The sequence below is a fragment of the Leucopleurus acutus genome (assembly GCF_964270905.1).
Source record: "Leucopleurus acutus genome assembly, chromosome: 12".
Taxonomy (NCBI): Eukaryota; Metazoa; Chordata; class Mammalia; order Artiodactyla; family Delphinidae; genus Leucopleurus; species Leucopleurus acutus.
In genome coordinates this window covers 6,605,774-6,623,970 of record NC_139154.1, presented here as the reverse complement: position 1 = coordinate 6,623,970, position 18,197 = coordinate 6,605,774, and the positions used below count along the sequence as shown (strand labels likewise).

General features: G+C 36.8%; 1 protein-coding gene across 3 annotated transcripts in view; it reads right to left on the bottom strand.

The window, feature by feature from the left end:
* Positions 1 to 18,197, bottom strand: part of CTNNA2 (catenin alpha 2) — a gene marked incomplete at its 5' end in the record, with an annotated part of 1,047,388 nt that overhangs the window by 937,857 nt on the left and 91,334 nt on the right. For all 3 annotated transcript variants that reach the window (XM_082851289.1, XM_082851290.1, XM_082851291.1), the window contains one exon: positions 2,695 to 2,890. In XM_082851289.1, the coding sequence (XP_082707415.1) occupies positions 2,695 to 2,890 (196 nt within the window). The remainder of the gene's footprint in view (positions 1 to 2,694; positions 2,891 to 18,197) is intronic.

Sequence of the window (18,197 nt, the reverse complement as noted above, 5' to 3'; positions counted from 1 at the left end):
AAAAAAAGGAAAAAAAAAAAAAAACTAGCCAGGCTACAGATGCATGAGCACGTGTCCATCTGCAATTCAGAAGCAGTACCAGTTTTCAATAGCACTTGGAAACTTGGAAGCTATCATGTTGCTAAAACGCATACACAAATATAGTCCATCCACATTAGATGAAATATGTAAAATTTAACACTTCAAATTAAAATAACAATTTACATGAGTGTAATGTAAATAAAATTAACTTTTAGGGGGAAGAAGATGGCAGTATGAAGAAGGGTTGTTATTTCCAGGGGCCAAATATCCATCTGCGCATTTAAAAAGTGGTTGGTTTGCAAGAAGAAAGGGGATAGAACACTCATTCATCTATTCCTTCATTCATTCAACAAATATTTATTGAAGTCTGATGAGTGCTAAGCATTGCAAATCAATGACCACAAAAGAGACAGAGTGTGTTCTCTACCTTCATTAATTTCTAGTGTGGCAGAGAAGAAAGTTATCAATCAAGTCACCTCACAAAAATTAAATTATCCTGTAGAACGTGACAAGGAAAAATCCATGAAAAAGTATGACAGTAGAGTCAGGGAAGGTTTCCCTGGGAAAGTGTTCTTTGAGCTGGGATATGCAGAATGAGTCACCCTTAACTGTGAGAGAGGAGACAGCATGTATAAAGGCCCTGGGACAGGTAAAACATGGTGCTTCTGAATAACTAAAACAGAAATTGTTGAATTTAAGAGATACTTAGGAGTTAAAATCTATGGGTCTTGTAATAGACTGTATCTGGAAGGAGACGGAAGTAGCAAGAATGATATCAAGATTTTTGCAACTGGATACGTATGTGTGGCATTCATTAGATAGGAAATGGAGGACACAGGCCAGGCTGGGGCTAGGTGTCTGTTCTAATTTCATGGTGTCTTAGAATTTTCAACTAAAGCTGCTGAACAAGACTACATCAAAATTAAAAACTTCTGTGCATCAAAGAACACAACCAACAGAGTGAAAAAGTAGCCTACAGAATGGGAGAAAACATTTGCAAAACAATATCTGATAAGGGGTCAATACCTAGAACTCTTAACTACAAGAACAACAGTAATAAAATAAATAACCTGAGTGAAGAATAGGCAAAAAGCTTAAATAAACATTTCTCCAAGGAAGATATAAATATGGCCAACAAGCATATGAAATGATGCTCAGTATAACTAATCATTAGAGAAATGTACATCAAAACCACAATATCGGGCTTCCCTGGCGGTGCAGTGGTTGAGAGTCCACCTGCCGATGCAGGGGACACGGGTTCATGCCCCGGTCCGGGAAGATCCCACATGCTGCAGAGTGGCTAGGCCCGTGAGCCATGGCTGCTGAGCCTGCGTGTCCAGAGCCTGTGCTCTGCAACGGGAGAGGCCACAACAGTGAGAGGCCCGTGTACCACAAAAAGACAAAACAAAACAAAACAAAAAACTACAATATCGCCTCACACCCATTATGATGACTACTAAAAAAAAGAAAATAACAAACATTGTCAAGGATGTGGAGAAACTGGAACCCTTGTGCACTGTTAGTGGAAGTATAAAATGGTACAGCTGCTATGGAAGACAGTCTGGAGGTTTCTCAAAGAATTAAAAATAGAAGTACCATAGGATCCAGCAATACCACCTCTGGATGTAAATCCAAAAGAACTGAAAGCAGGGTAATGAAGAGATTATTTATATACCCATGTTCATAGCAGGATTATTCACAATAGCCAAAAGGTGAAAGGGACACAAATGTCCATCAATGGATGAATGGATAAAGAAAATACCATATAAATACATGATAGAATATTATCTAGCCCTAAAAAGGAAGGACATTTTGACACATACTACAACATGGATAAACCTGGAGGACATTATGCTAAGTGAAATAGGCCAGTTACAAAAAGACAAACGCTATATGATTCCACTTACATAAGGCATCTAGAGTAGTAAAACTCATAGAAAAAGAAAGTCAAATAATGGTTGCCAGGAGCTAGAGGGAAGGAGAAATTGGGGGTTGTTTAACAGGTATAGAATTTCAGTTTTACAAGAGTTCTGCAAATGGGCTACTCAACCATGTGAATATGCTTTACATGACTGAACTCTACACTTAAAACGATTAAGATGATATATTTTATGTTATAGGTATTTCAACACAATTATTTTTTTTAATATGCTGAATAAATATTGATAGTATTATAGCTATTTTGCTAGCTATATAATTGATCAGTCGGTAGCTAGCTAACCAGAGAGAGAGATTTTTGAGGAAAGCTGTGAACTGAAAATACAAATTTGGAAGTCATACAAAGAAACAATAATTTTATTACACGACATTCTTCTGTTCCCTGCATCCTTAAAATCTTGAATTTTCAATGACTCTATAAATGTACAGTCTTCTCATCCTATCCTCCCTAAAGCCTGAGTTTGACACAAGAGTCTGGTTTCATCTCCAGGAGAAAACAAGTTGAAGATTTTCAAGCAACAGCAGAAATGGAGTGTCACCAGCTGTGCTATACTGCCACAACAACAAAAAAAAATCTCTACCTGTCTATGCACCTAATTCTAGCAAAATTAAAAATGAGAAGTGTAGACAGGAAAAAAATAAGACTACTCTTTTGAGTAGTCTTATTTTTCTAGAGAAAAATCCACTGTTTACACATCAATATACAACCCTCTAGAATAATATTATTCTGCCTACCTTGTTTGCGTACATCCTCAACAGCAGCAACCAATTCTTCTTTGAGATCTTGACTCTCCTTAGCGATCTGTTCACCCTTTTCAAGAAAGTTCTGAGTGGCTTGCTCTACAGATGCAGCCAGTACATGGGCTTTCTTTGACCTCCCTTTCTTTTTACCAGATGGGCCTTTGTTGCTTGTGTTGACAAGGGTCGTCACCTTAAATACAAAAGAACAACTGTAAAATTACTCTGCATAACTGTCTAGAAATAGCATATTATCATCTCATAATTTTAAAGTATCCTTTGCTTATTAAGTCATGAATACACATCACATAGCCTTATCTTAAGGAAAATGTGGAATTATATAGTTTAGCATATAAATTAACAGCAATTTATTTCCTGTAGAAGAAAAAAGCATGTGAATAAGGAAGAAAAGCAGATTTGCCAGTAGCTCAGTTTCCAATCCACTGGAGGGGGTGCTTTCACAGGTTGACAAATTTAGCGCTGGTTGGAATACCCAGCTTCAGGGAGGAAATAAAATAAAATAAAATGTAGAACTGCCTTTGAGCTTTGAATCAGAAGAACCAATAACTGAGCTCAAAAGTCAGGGCAGAGGTGCGTGAGTAGTTAATAAATGGTGGGCCATCAATACGCATTATTTATGTGTCACTTACCAAGGACTTTGAAGAGCCTTGCTATTTCTGATTTCATCTTGTAAAAACAAAATGGTAAATTTGATCCAAAGAGACCAAATGATTCAGTCTCAACATTTGGTTAACCTGCTAAAATTTCCAGAATTGAAATTAAATTTGCATTCTCACTCCTTTTCTAAGTATCATAATTTGGATACAATATCTCACCTGCCAAACTTCTTTTAGCACTCTGTCTAGAGCTATTTAATATGCTAACAAAGCTTTTAATATCTTTTAAACAACTTCTCTCCTGTAGACTTCTGAACCTTTATTTTCTGCCAGTGAGAAGTCTGGGAGGGAAATGAATGCAACTGTTTCATATTCTATTCAGCTAGTCATCTACACCTCTGCATTTTTTTTTATCAGCTTCCTAAGAATGTGGATGCTGTGGTTTATTTGCACTGACGTGTATCCTGGTTAGCAAACTAAAGCCTTTATTGAAGGTTATCAAGAAAGCTCGTCCAGAGAAAAGTTCTAAATGCTATGGTCTCTACAATTTACTCCAAATCCGAGAGCAAGCAGTTATTAGGCAAAGTCACAATTAATGTCCAGTCAGTTTACAGGGCAAGAGATAATATCAGAAGAAAAGTATTGAATAAATGTGAACCAAGATGATGAATGTAGCAGAACCATTACTTCAGAAGTGGTTAATACAGCGTTGGGAGCTGTCATATTCAGCTTTCTTTTGATTGTTAATAATTAGACACAGTGAATTAAAAAAGGACTCTGTAAGGACACTTAAGTACAAACACTAGACAGAAAAAAGAAAGATAAAGTCATTAAGAATAAGACTGTCAGAAAACGCTAGTTAGCTGTAAAATACATATGCAGTCAGTAACACCTTGCAGTCTTTTCAGTTCCACCCACAGAGGCAACCATCAGAAGAAAGACAGCCTGTCTCCAAAGTTACTTTTTCAGGTACAAGAATGTTCTCCTTAAAGACGGTTTACTCTAGCACATTAACATACCTCTCTTCCAGGAGCCCCAACTCTCCAAAGAGCCGCTACCTGGAAACGAGTTTTTATGCTTCCTAAGCAAACACAGCAAACATCTCAAAAATCTTTTATTTGTATTTATTTTTATTTTTTAATCAAATGTATTTCCCATATAACATTGTATAAGGTTAAGGTGTACAACATGTTAATTTGATACATGTATATAGTGTGTTAATACATGTATATGTTGTAATATGATTGCCATTGTAGTGATACTTGGCACCTCTATCCCTTTACATAATTACAGTACAATATGGTTGTCTATATTCATTACACTGTGCATAATTTCTCTATTTAGGCTAGGCTCTTTATTGGAGGAAAATATTCCTATTCTCACTGATATCTGATTTGTTCTCATTTTATATATAATTTTGAGACGTTCTGTGATCTAACTTTTCAGTCTTCAAAAATTAGAAAAAATGGATGGAGTTGGAAGCCATTAATGTTAGGCATATTGGCAGTTTTGGGGAGTGGAAGCTGACAGTGAATCTATTAATACCAAAAGAGCTAAATGACTATATTCTGGTTCACCTTCTGCAAAGGCAAACAGATTTCAATTTTTGTGTTGTCTCATGGTGCATTGCTGTATTAAGCACAGTTTAGGTAATGCTCATAATAACAAGTCAGTTATTGAAGTGTCAGTATGTGGGAAAAAATAAACATAGAACATTACCAGGAAGTTCCTTAGAAAAATGTAATTACTTTCAAATGAAGCAAATCCATTCAGTCCTCTTTTAGTAAGAGCTCTCATTTATTCACATGTGGAAGAATGTAAAGGGATACAAGATAGCAGAATAGAAGGAAAATTATGAGGCTCCATAAAATGCTCATGTCTTAATCAGTCTAGAATAAAGAAATAATTGTTAACTCTCCCTATTGCTATTCAGTGCTTTGTTGAAGGACAAAGTCAACAAATTAGATAAGAAAAAAGAAAGAAGAGATATAAACATTAGAAAGTAGACACATTAAATTGTCATTACTTATAGAGAATATGAATGTATCGAGAAACTACAAAAGAATTAAAAGACAAACTATTAGAACTATTCGTGGTTAAATACTAGATAAGCAATAACAACCTAATAGAACAGCATTACCAATGAAAAATCTAGTTTAAAATATCCTATCACAATAGCCATAAATTGATATTCTCAGAGATAACCATAACACAAAATATAGAATGTTGTATGAAGAAAATTATAATTGTAATGAAGAACATGAAAGATGATTTAAGTAATAGAGAGACACACCAATGAGCTCTGGAGACTACAGATCTCTGTGGCTAAGCCTGATATCCAGGCTGGGACTAGGTCTTGGGTAGATGGGGCTTACAGACTTTTTTTTTTTTTTGCGTTACGCGGGCCTCTCACTGCTGTGGCCTCTCCCGTTGCAGAGCACAGGCTCCAGACGTGCAGGCTCAGCGGCCATGGCTCACGGGGGCCAGCCGCTCCACGGACTGTGGGATCTTCCCGGACCGGGGCACGAACCCGTGTCCCTTGCATCGGCAGGCAGACTCTCAACCACTGCGCCACCAGGGAAGCCAAGACTTACATACTTTTGAAGGTCTAGTGCAGCTTGTTGGCAACCTTTTAAGAGATGGTTATTCTGTAAAAATTCCTGGTTGAATGGTACACCTTCTCTTACCCCAATCAGGCACTCTCTCTAATCCCCACATCAACTTTCACCCAAGGCAAGAGTCATTCAAGATCCACACAATCCCATTACCTCTCTAACAATTTGTGAGCACATCTTTTGTGCAGAAGAAAAAAAATAGAAAACATAAAGTTCCAGCAACAGAGACTAGGAGTAATAGCATGAACATTGACGTGTAAAAATAGGCATGATGTTTTCTAGGTAGTAAGGATACCATTCTCATTTGAGAGGGCGGCTGTATATGAATGATACAGGAAACAAGATTAGATAGATGCGGTGGAGTAAAACTTTTAAAGGCTCTGAAACCCAAGCTAAGGAGTTTAGCTTTTATTAGCCACTGTCAACATTTTTTTAAAATGAGAAGCATATGTGTTAAAGTGTCTGTGTTCTCTTTCCATTCATTTCTCAGCCCACTGAAATTCTGCTTTTATCCTCACACCTCCTGTAGCAGAGTCCTCTTAAACTGATCTCTCACTAAAGTCATTAATAAGTTGCCAAAATCAAATTACTTTTATCTTATCATACTACTCTATCACATTTAGTGCTATTGACTCACCTCTTCTTTCTCCTGGAAATATCTCCTGGCTAATTCTTTTAGCAATAATCTTTTCCTTCTCCAAACTCCTGTCGCTTTTAGGAGGGTCATCAAGCTTACTTGTCTCTGTACCCACCTTTATCTTCCTCCCTCCTACACCAGGAAAGACTTGCTGCTACCACCATCCTTTTTTTTTTTGAATTTATTTTATTAAAGTATAGTTGATTTATAATGTTGTGTTAATTTCTGCTGTACAGCAAAGATATTCAGTTATTCATATGCATACATTCTTTTTCATATTCTTTTCCATTATGGTTTATCACAGGATCTTGAATCTAGTTCCCTGTGCTATACAGTAGGACCTTGCTGTTTATCCATTCTCTATATATACTAGTTTGCATCTGCTAAGCCCAAACTCCCAACCCTTCCTTCTCCCACTCCCTTGGCAACCACAGTCTGTTCTCTATATCTGTGAATCTGTTTCTGTTTGTTAGATTAGTTCATTTGTGTCATATTTTAGATTCCACTTACAAATGATATCATATGGTATTTGTCTTTCTCTTTCTGACTTATTTCACTTAATATGATAATCTTTAGGTCCATCCATGTTGCTGCAAATGGCATTATTTCATTCTTTTTCTATAGCTGAGTAATATTCCACTGTACATGCATACCACATCTTCTTTATAGATTCATCTGTAAATGGATATTTAGGTTGCTTCCATGTCTTCGCTATTGTAAATAGTGCTGTTATGAACATAGGGGTCCATGCATCTTTTTGAATTATCATTTTGTACTACCACCCTTTTAAACTGATCTTCTGATCACATCATTCAGATTCATTGGCTATGCCAACTTCTCTCTAAACCCTCAACATGGCCCCTCTCTGTAGGCAACTCAACCTTAGCTTAGCAGGATATTTGATTTTCTCTAGTCATATATCTCAAATATTTCCTCAATGTCTCTGCCTCTCATCAAAGAAGAGAAGAAATCCTGCAGCTCATAGATGAGAGTATAAGTGGTTAATCGTTCTAGAACCTTGACCTAATGATGGTCCCAATGGACCCTGGTCAATAAAAAAACCTCAGCAATAGCAAGAGGATGGGAAATATAGTTTTCAGATACGTTGACTGTGTGATTTGAGTATGAAACTATGAGACCCAGGCTGGTATAGACTGCTCATCATCTAATGTCCTAAGAGTAAACCCTCCATTCTTACACAACGGCAAGTAATGCAGTAGCCAACACCACTTCATTCCTTTCTTTTTTTTGCAGTGTGTTTTATTGGAAGACAACTTATCTGACCATGTCTCTTCAACTTGATCAGTTCTCTGCTTCCAGGATGTACAAACTCAATAGACATGGAAGACTTCTTCCAAAACTATAAGCAATAGTGAGGGCACCAAGGCACTTTGTCTTGGCAACTCTGTCACATCTGCCCATAACCAACAACAGTCTAGTTTGTCTAAGCCTTATCCATAGGGCATTCAATTGAAAGTGAGCTCTGGAGATATCACTGTCACCCAGGGCTGGTTAGAAATATAGACTCTCAGACCCCACTCCAGACCTACTAAAAGACAATCTGTATTTTAACAAGATCCCAAAGTAATTCATATGCACATTAAAATCTGAGAAGCACTGAATTCTAGGACAATGATTTTCAGACTTTATCATACCTTATTATTATTATTTTTATTATTATTATTATTATTTGCAGTACACGGGCCTCTCACTGCTGTGGCCTCTCCCGTTTTGGAGCACAGGCTCCGGACGCGCAGGCTCAGCGGCCATGGCTCACGGGCCCAGCCGCTCCGCGGCATGTGGGATCTTCCCGGACCAGGGCATGAACCCGTGTCCCCTGCATCGGCAGGCGGACTCTCAACCACTGCGCCACCAGGGAAGCCCCAGACTTTATCATACTTTAGAATCACCTAGATGCTTGTTAGATGGCAAATTCCTAGATCTTATAGTGCTTCTGCTCATGTAGGTCTCAGCTAGTGTATTTCACCTGCATCGCATGAAATTAGGATATGTATGGTTTATAGACTTTACCTTCAGAAACAGCAGTCTAGCTGAAGCAAAAGAACGTGAGAGAGATAAAGCAATGACTTCTAGAGGTAAACCCTTCCTCTTATTTTAGGTGCCATGACATATCAGGAGTCCGCAAAAACAACTTGTTGATGAATTGATTGAAAGGCAATTTCCTCTGTTAGGCAATCACAAGGAACTTGGAAAAGTAAGGGTAAACAGATGTGAATGCTATAAGTCAAACCATTATTTGAGCTCTCCAGAAAACCAATAAAAGAGAACCAAGAGCTGAAAATAAAAATAACTTAATTTTGCTAGATTCATGCACTCTGTAGATGTGAGTAGTTAAGTCTTTATGAATTCTACTGTTGCACTGTTCTAAAGTATTTCATTTGTCATAATTGCTCAGCAAACATAACAGAGAGCTTTGATTACTGTTATAGCTTAAAAAAAAAGCAAGAGCATTGTGAGGTGCATATCTGAAAACAAAATTATCAAAAACAAGTTATTTATTCCAGGAGCAACAGAAGATAAATGCAAAAATCCTTAAAGAGGAAAACTCTTTAAGGGAGTTCAAATGCTCAAATGGTAGTATATTTGATAACATGAAGCCTCTAGGAGAAATCTTGTCAGGTTTTGAGCAGTGCCAAGTCAGAAAAACAACTGCCAAGTAATGAGTCAAAATGAGGTCTTCCTTGAATCACTCCTTGATTACCTAATCTATTCCTTTTGCCATTATACAGTAGGCACAAATATGGCTTGTACTTTTCCTTATAAAATATATGAAATGATATACGCTCACCTTGTGGTACAGTCCATTATAAGTTGTTTCCTAGCACAGAATCTCCAGGACCTATAAGGTGTATGTATATTGTGCATTTTGGAGAGAAAAGGAGATCAGCACAGTGACACTAGTGCTCGAGCAAAAGGAGGTGATAATACAGACTTATGGTAGTCTCACTAATAACTAAAGTAAAACTTCCATGTCATAGAAACTATTGCAGTAGAATTTCGGATTGAACTGATCTTTTCTTCCCAAACATAACTCCACATCCCGTTTTAGACAAAAAGAAGTAAATTACAAGAACTGCAGTTACTGATGCTTCCACAACTTCAAAAGTCAGAATTAGAAATGATGATCTTTTATAACGAGGCACTAGTAATTTAAAGAGGGATAAAATAAAGAATAATTCTGGTCTCTTTGTCTTTGAAAAATTACTTCCCACTTATTTGATATTGACAGTGTAGATTAGTATGTATGTTCATTGATACAGAGTCCTGGAAGCATGCATTCTTAAACTTTGAAGGTAAGGTTTTATTATATCTAAAGCAGACCTGAACTTCTACTAGTTAATTAATGCTAGAAAGAAAGCCTATAAATAATGTTTCCCATTTAAGTTATTGTTCTTTGTAGACTCACCTGCAATTTTTAAATAAGGCCACAAGGCAAGCCTTCCCGCTCAGTTGCTTTGGTATACTTTTTCCAAATACTTTATCTTGAAGAGTATACAGATGGTCTCTGACTTGTCATGGTTTGACTTACTGATTTTTCAGCTTTACAATGGTGAGAAAGCGATATGCATTCAGTAGAAAACATACTTCGAATTTTGATTTTTGATCTTTTCCTGGGCTAGCAATATGTGCTATGATACTCTCTCGTGATGTCAGGCAGGGGCAGCCTCAGCTCCCAGTCAACCCACCATCCCATGATCCCGAGGGGAAACGACCACACACTAATATCCATTCTGTACTCACACAACTATTCTGTTTTTCACTTTCAGTACAGTATTCAATAAATTACATTAGGTATTCAACACTCTATTTAAAATAGGTTTCAGTTATCCATATACATATACCTATTCTTTTTCAAATTCTTTTCCCACTTAGGTTATTACAGAATATTGAGCTGAGTTCCCTGTGCTGTACAGTAGGTATATGTGTAACTGAATCACTATGCTGTACACCTGAAACTAAAACATTGTAAATCAACTATAGTCCAATATAAAATAATTTTTTTATTTAAAAAATAAATTAAAATAAGCTTTGTGTTAGATGATTTTGCCCAACTGTAAGCTATGGTCTAAGCACATTTAAGGTAAGCTATACTAAGGTATAATGTTCAGTAGGTTAGGTGGATTAATGAATTTGCCATATGATATTTTCAACTTACGATGGTTTTATCAGGACTTGACCTCATTATAAGTCAAGGAAGATCTGTTAACATCAAAAAGTAGATTTCCAAAATTAACCCTAAAACAGACATTCTGTGATTGGGTTTGAGGAATTTCTATGGCCGGCCAGTTTTGACTATATTAAATTTCTATGAATAGCCAGTTATAACTATATCAAATTTTTTCTAGGCTAAACATTCTGTGGTTACAATTTACAGAGTGGATCAGGGCCCCCTGGATGATCGATTCATCTTTAGATTAGAAGTGGTTCAAACTTATTTCCTAGCAAGAATCTCACTAGTGTCTATAAGCCAAAATGAAATAAGGTGGCCTTCTCGGGACTTCCCTGGTGGTGCAGTGGTTAAGAATCGCCCTGCTAATGCAGGGGACATGGGTTCAAGCCCTGGTCCGGGAAGATCCCACATGCAGTGGAGCAACTAAGCCCATGCACTACAATTACTGAGCCTGTGCTCTAGAGCCCGTGAGCCACAACTACTGAAGCCCACACGCCTAGACCCCGTGCTCCTCAACAAAAGAAGCCACCACAATGATAAGCCTGCATGCCGCAATGAAGAGTAGACCTCACTCGCCGCAACTAGAGAAATCCTGTGTGCAGCAACGAAGACCCAACACAGCCAAAAATAAAAAAATAAATTTATTTTAAAAAAAGGTGGCCTTCTCCTTAAGCACTTGTTCTTCAGAAGAAACTCAATTTTCCTTATAGGATGTTAAACTAACATTTTCCACTCTCTATTAAGCCTGCTGTTTCATATTTAAGTAGCAGCATTAGGAGCTCAATTTCTTGTAACCTCCAGGGAGTGTGGTCTAGATTTTCTGTCATCCAAAAGCTTGTCTGAGAGAAACAACATTTAGTTTTGCTTGAAGGAAGTGCAGTCCACGTCTCTCTCCACCTATTATAATAGCTCAACTTAAAACACATAAGTAAAGAGAGAAATGGTATTATCCTGGACACTGGTGCAAATGTTTCTACTGCCTTAGTGCAATATCACTTACTTCAACAGAGGATACTACCACAAACGGTTTTAGAAAGCTCACTGTGTATACTCTAAAGTTATAGATAAGATAATCATTCTTCACATAATACTGAGAAATTTTTGAATGATTTTAGTACCAAGAATATTGGAACCTCTCCTTAGAAACGGGTTTGATTTTATTTCATGGACATTAAATTCTGTAATAAATAAATTATTCCTTTTTGCACTGACTTCAATAAAAAAAAGCTTATCCCAAGTCTGTGGTCCCTATTATAAAGCATATGATTTAATGTTTATTATTACTGTGTTAGTCTCCATCTTTGCTCCTTATCTATACTTATAGTCATCTTTCTTTTTAAATCACTTTCCTTTAAGGTATGTTAACCTTTCAGTATTTTATATATCCTTTAAAGACTCCATAAATCTTTTACGGAAGGCAGTAAAATATATTCTGTCAATTGATATACCTTTTTTCCACACTTTTACATATGCAAAATGAAGATTAATCCTACAATCTGTGTCATCTAAAATATACATTTGATAAAATTTTATTTTTTTCTTACAGGTACTTAAATATATATATCTTACAATTGATGACATGCTAGATTTGATAAAACATGGTAAATCAAACAAGCACAAGAAACAAACTTATTTAAAGGATCTAGTAACAACCTAGATTTTCCTAGAATCTCTGTAACTTTCAATGTCTACACTTACAGCAATGAAAAATTACACTCAAAATTAAGACACTAAAGCAATATCAGAATTCACTGAAGGAGCAACTGTTTAGAATCAGGAATTTTAAGTGAGTGAGAAGATGTTTCTGTTTTTAAAAATCCTAAATGTTGGGACTTCCCTGGTTGTCCAGTAGTGAAGAATCGGCCTTCCAATGCAGGTGACGCAGGTTTGATCCCTGGTCAGGGAACTAAGATCCCACATGCTGCAGGGCAACTAAGCCCACGCACCACAACTACTGAGCTCACAGGCCTCAACTAGAGAGCCTGAATTCCGCAAATTACAGAGCCCACGAGTCCTGGAGCCTGCGCGCCACAACTGGAGAAGAGAAAACTCACACGTCACAACTAAAGAAAAGCCCACACGCGGCAGTGAAGAGCCCACACGCCACAATGAATCCCGCATGCTTCAACAAAGATCCCGCATGCCACAATTAAGACCAGACTCAGCCAAAAATAAATAAATAAACAAATAAATAAATAAATAAATAAATCTTCCCCAAAACAAAAAAAAAAACCCTAAATGTTCTAACCATCAGCGCCCATCTGAGAAAATCCCATGCTGTTCTTAATGCCCCACCAAATTGAAGAATGACTAAACTACGTTCATGATTCACTGTTTTGGATTTAACTAAGATTAAAATAAAAGGAAACAAAATGAAACTAGACTGTTACAAGAAACAGTATACACAAATCTGAAACCATGATAAATAAAAACTATTTTCCGATCAACACTATGTTAACTAAAGGATTCAGTTGACCAAAACTTCTATTCCCCCCAAATTCATCAAGCCTTTTTACTATTACAATCATCGATTGACAATGCCACTTGCTTTGACATTTTCCTTCTTTAAAGTTAGTGGATTCCAACAGAGTGCACACACTCTATGGGAAGTAATGGATAATCCGTGGGATGCAGGAAAAGTATCAGGATTCTATATTGGCTTTTGTGTAAAAAAGGAAATTAAGGATTAAGCCATACTAATGTTTCATATAAGGACTTAAACTGGCACCACCACCTCATCTCTACATCAGATGGCCTTGAGCCACATATGACAAATGGGGTATCTTGAGAGAAAGATAAGGTCCACAAATCCAAGGAATTGGCAATGGTGGCCTTACACTTCAATGTATATACCTTGTTAAGTGGTTTTAAGGATTATATTAATTGATTTTTCAAACATATACAAAAACACCCTCACAAAATGGACCAGAAACTTAAAAGGATCACTGCGAATTGGAAACTGGGAATTGAAGATAGTACTAAAAATGCAACCACAATTTAACAATTTAAGAAAATGCAGGGTAGACCCTCCCCCTAGTCTTTTTTTTTTTTTCTTGCAGATTTCTTTTATAAATAATCCTTTATTCACTGCAGTGAATACAAGCAGAATGTACCACGAACTGAATATGGGTTTAGGTATTTACAACTTCATTTTTATCATTCACATATGGGTGAGAAAAGAAAATGAAACACTGTCTCTAGAAGCAAAGGATGACTTCATGTTTTCTTAATTTCTTTCCCTGAGGAGCTTTTTTTTTTTTGCGGTGCGCGGGCCTCTCACTATGGCCTCTCCCGTTGTGGAGGTGCTCCGTATGCGCAGGCTCAGCGGCCACGGCTCACGGACCCAGCCGCTCCGCGGCATGTGGGATCTTCCCGGACCGGAGCACGAACCCGCGTCCCCTGCATCGGCAGGCGGACTCTCAACCACTGCGCCACCAGGGAAGCCCCCTGAGGAGCTTTTAAACTGTAAAATATTCACAATTACATACAGTGTCCCAAAGCTACTTTAACAATACATATTTTTGTTATCTTTTTTTTTTTTTTTTCGCCCACAGGACTAAATAATCAAGTACAGGTACAGTGAAGCAGGCGAGAGGAAATTATACGTTAAAAGGGGACTCTGTAACAATGGCTTGTTGCTTAGGTATTTCCTCTGCTTACTTGCCCTTTGTTTAGATATCCAGTAGCTATCCAGGCTCTTTTCTGGGAATGAGACAATTTTAGCTAATTGTGACTTTCCTATGGTTAAATGTTTTTTTAAAAATTTTTTAATTTTATTTTATTTATCTTTTTATACAGCAGGTTCTTATTAGTTATCCATTTATACACATTAGTGTATATTAGTGAATCTCCCAATTCATCACACACACACACCCCCGCCACTTCCCCCCTTGGTGTCCATATGTTTGTTCTTTACATCTGTGTCTCTATTTCTGTCCTGCAAACCGGTTCACCTGTACCATTTTTCTAGGTTCCACATATATGCCTTAATATACAATATTTGTTTTTCTCTTTTTGACTTACTTCACTGTCTATGACAGTCTCTAGATCCATCCATGTCTCTACAAATGACGCAATTTTGTTCCTTCTTATGGCTGAGTAATATTCCATTGTATATATGTACCACATCTTCTTTATCCATTCGTCTGTCGATGGGCATTTAGGTTGCTTCCATGACTTGGCTATTGTAAATAGTGCTGCAATGAACACTGGGGTACATGTGTCTTTTTGAATTATGATTTTCTCTGGATATATGCCCAGTAGTGGGATGCTAGATCATATGGTAATTCTATTTTTAGTTTTTTAACGAACCTCCATACTGTTCTCCATAGAGGCTGTATCAATTTACATTCCCACCAACAGTGCAACAGGGTTCCCTTTTCTCCACACCCTCTCCAGCATTTGTTATTTGTAGATTTTCTGATGATGCCCATTCTAACTGGTGTGAGGTGATACCTCATTGTACTTTTGATTTGCATTTCTCTAATAATTAGTGATGTTGAGCAGCTTTTCATGTGCTTCTTGGCCATCTGTATGTCTTCTTTGGAGAAATGTCTATTTAGGTCCTCTGCCCATTTTTTGATTGGGGAGTTTGTTTTTTTAATATTGACCTGCATGAGCTGTTTATATACTTTGGAGATTAATCCTTTGTCCGTTGATTCATTTGCAAATATTTTCTCCCATTCTAAGGGTTGTCTTTTCGTCTTGTTTGTAATTTCCTTTGTTTTGCAAAAGCTTTTAAGTTTCATTAGGTCCCATTTGTTTATTTTTGGTTTTATTTCCATTACTCTGGGAGGTAGGTCAAAAAAGATCTTGCTGTGATTTATGTCAAAGAGGGTTCTTCCTATGTTTTCCTCTAAGAGTTCTATAGTGTCCAGTCTTACATTTAGGTCTTTAATCCATTTTGAGTTTATTTTTGTGTATGGTGTTAGGGAGTATTCTAATTTCATTCTTTTACATGTAGCTGTCCAGTTTTCCCAGCACCACTTATTGAAGAGACTGTCTTTTCTCCACTGTATATCCTTGCCTCCTTTGTCATAGATTAGTTGACCATAGGTGTGTGGGTTTATCTCTGGGATTTCTGTCCTGTTCCATTGATCTATATTTCTGTTTTTGTGCCAGTACCATATTGTATTGATTACTGTAACTCTGTTGTACAGTCTGAAGTCAGGGAGTCTGATTCCTTCAGCTCCATTTATTTCCCTCAAGATTGCTTTGGCTATTCGGGGTCTTCTGTGTTTCCATATAAATTTTAAGAGTTTTTGTTCTAGTTCTGTAAAAAATGCATTGGTAACTTGATAGGGATTGCATTGAATCTGCAGACTGCTTTGGGTAGTATAGTCATTTTCACAATACTGATTCTTCCAAGAACATGGTGTATCTCTCCATCTGTTTGTATCATCTTTAATTACTTTCATCAGTATCTTATAGTTTTCTGCATACAGGTCTTTTGTCTCCCTAGGTAGGTTTATTCCTAGGTATTTTATTCTTTTTGTTGCAATGGTAAACGGGAGTGTTTCCTCTTTCAGATTTTTCATCATTAGTGTATAGGAATGCCAGAGATTTCTGTGCATTAATTTTGTATCCTGCTATTTTACCAAATTCATTGATTAGCGCTAGTAGTTTTCTGGTGGCATCTTTAGGATTGTCTATGTATAGTATCATGTCATCTGCAATCTGCAAGTGACAGTTTTATGTCTTCTTTTCCAATATGGATTCCTTTTATTTATTTTTCTTCTCTGATTGCCATGGCTAAGACTTCCAAAACAATGTTGAATAATAATGGTGAGACTGGACATCCTTGTCTTGTTCTTGATCTTAGAGGAAATGTTTCAGTTTTTCACCACTGAGAATGATTGCTGTGAGTTTGTCATATATGGCCTTTATTATGATGAGGTAGTTTCCCTCTATGCCCACATTCTGGAGAGTTTTTATCATAAATGGGTGTTGAATTTTGTCAAAAGCTTTTTCTGAATTTATTGAGATGATTATATGGTTTTTATTCTTCAATTTGTTAATAGCATGTATCACATTGATTGATTTGCATATTTTGAAGAATCCTTGCATCCCTGGGATATATCCCACTTGATCATGGGGTACGATCCTTTTAATGTGTTGTTGGATGCTGTTTGCTAGTATTTTGTGGAGGATTTATACATCTATATTCATCAGTGATGTTCACCTGTAGTGTTCTTTCTTTGTGGCATCTTTGTCTGGTTTTGGTATCAGGGTGATGGTGGCCTCATAAAATGAGTTTGGGAGTGTTCCTCCCTCTGCTATATTTTGGAAGAGTTTGAGAAGGGTAGGTATTAGCTCTTCTCTAAATGTTTGATAGAATGTACCTGTGAAGCCATCTGGTCCTGGACTTCTGTTTGTTGGAAGATTTTTAATCACAGTTTAAATTTCATTACTTGTGATTGGTCTGTTCATGTTTTCCACTTATTCCTGATTCAGCCTTGGAAGGTTATACCTTTCTAAGAATTTGTCCATTCCTTCCAAGTTGTCCATTTCATTGGCATAGAGTTGCTTGTAGTAGTCTCTTAGGATGCTTTGTATTTCTGTGGTGTCTATTGTAACTTCTCCTTTTTCATTTCTAATTTTATTGATTTGAGTCCTCTCCCTCTTCTTCTTGATGAGTCTGGCTAATGCTTTACCAATTTTGTTTATCTTCTCAAAGAACCAGCTTTTAGTTTTATTGACCTTTGCTATTGTTTCTTTGTTTCTATTTCATTTATTTCTGATCTAATCTTTATGATTTCTTTTCATCTGCTAACTTCAGGTTTTGTTTGTTCTTATTTCTCTAGTTCCTTTAGGTGTAAGGTTAGATTGTTTATTTGAGATTTTTCTTGTTTCTTGAGGTAGGATTTTATAGCTATAAACTTCCCTCTTAGAACTGCTTTTGCTGCATCCCATAGGTTTTGGATCATTGTGTTTTCGTTGTCATTTGTCTCTAGGTATTTTTTGATTTCCTCTTTGATTTCTTCAGTGATATCTTGGTTATTTAGTAATGTACTGTTTAGCCTCCATGTGTTTGTGATTTATACGTTTTTATCCCTGTAATTGATTTCTAATCTCGTAGTGTTGTGGTCAGAAAAGATGCTTGATATGATTTCAATATTCTTAAATTTATTGAGGCTTGATCTGTGACCCAAGATGTGATCTGTCCTGAAGAAGGTTCCATGTGCACTTGAGAAGAAAGTGTAATCTGCTGTTTTTGGATGGAATGTCCTATAAATATCAATTATACCTATCTGGTCTATTGTATCATTCAAAGCTTGTGTTTCATTATTAATTTTCTGTTTGGATGATCTGTCCATTGGTGTAAGTGAGGTGTTAAAGTCCCCTACTATTATTGTGTTGCTGTCAATTTCCTCTTTTATAGCTGTTAGCAGTTGCCTTATATATTGAGGTGCTTCTATGTTGGGTGCATATATGTTTAT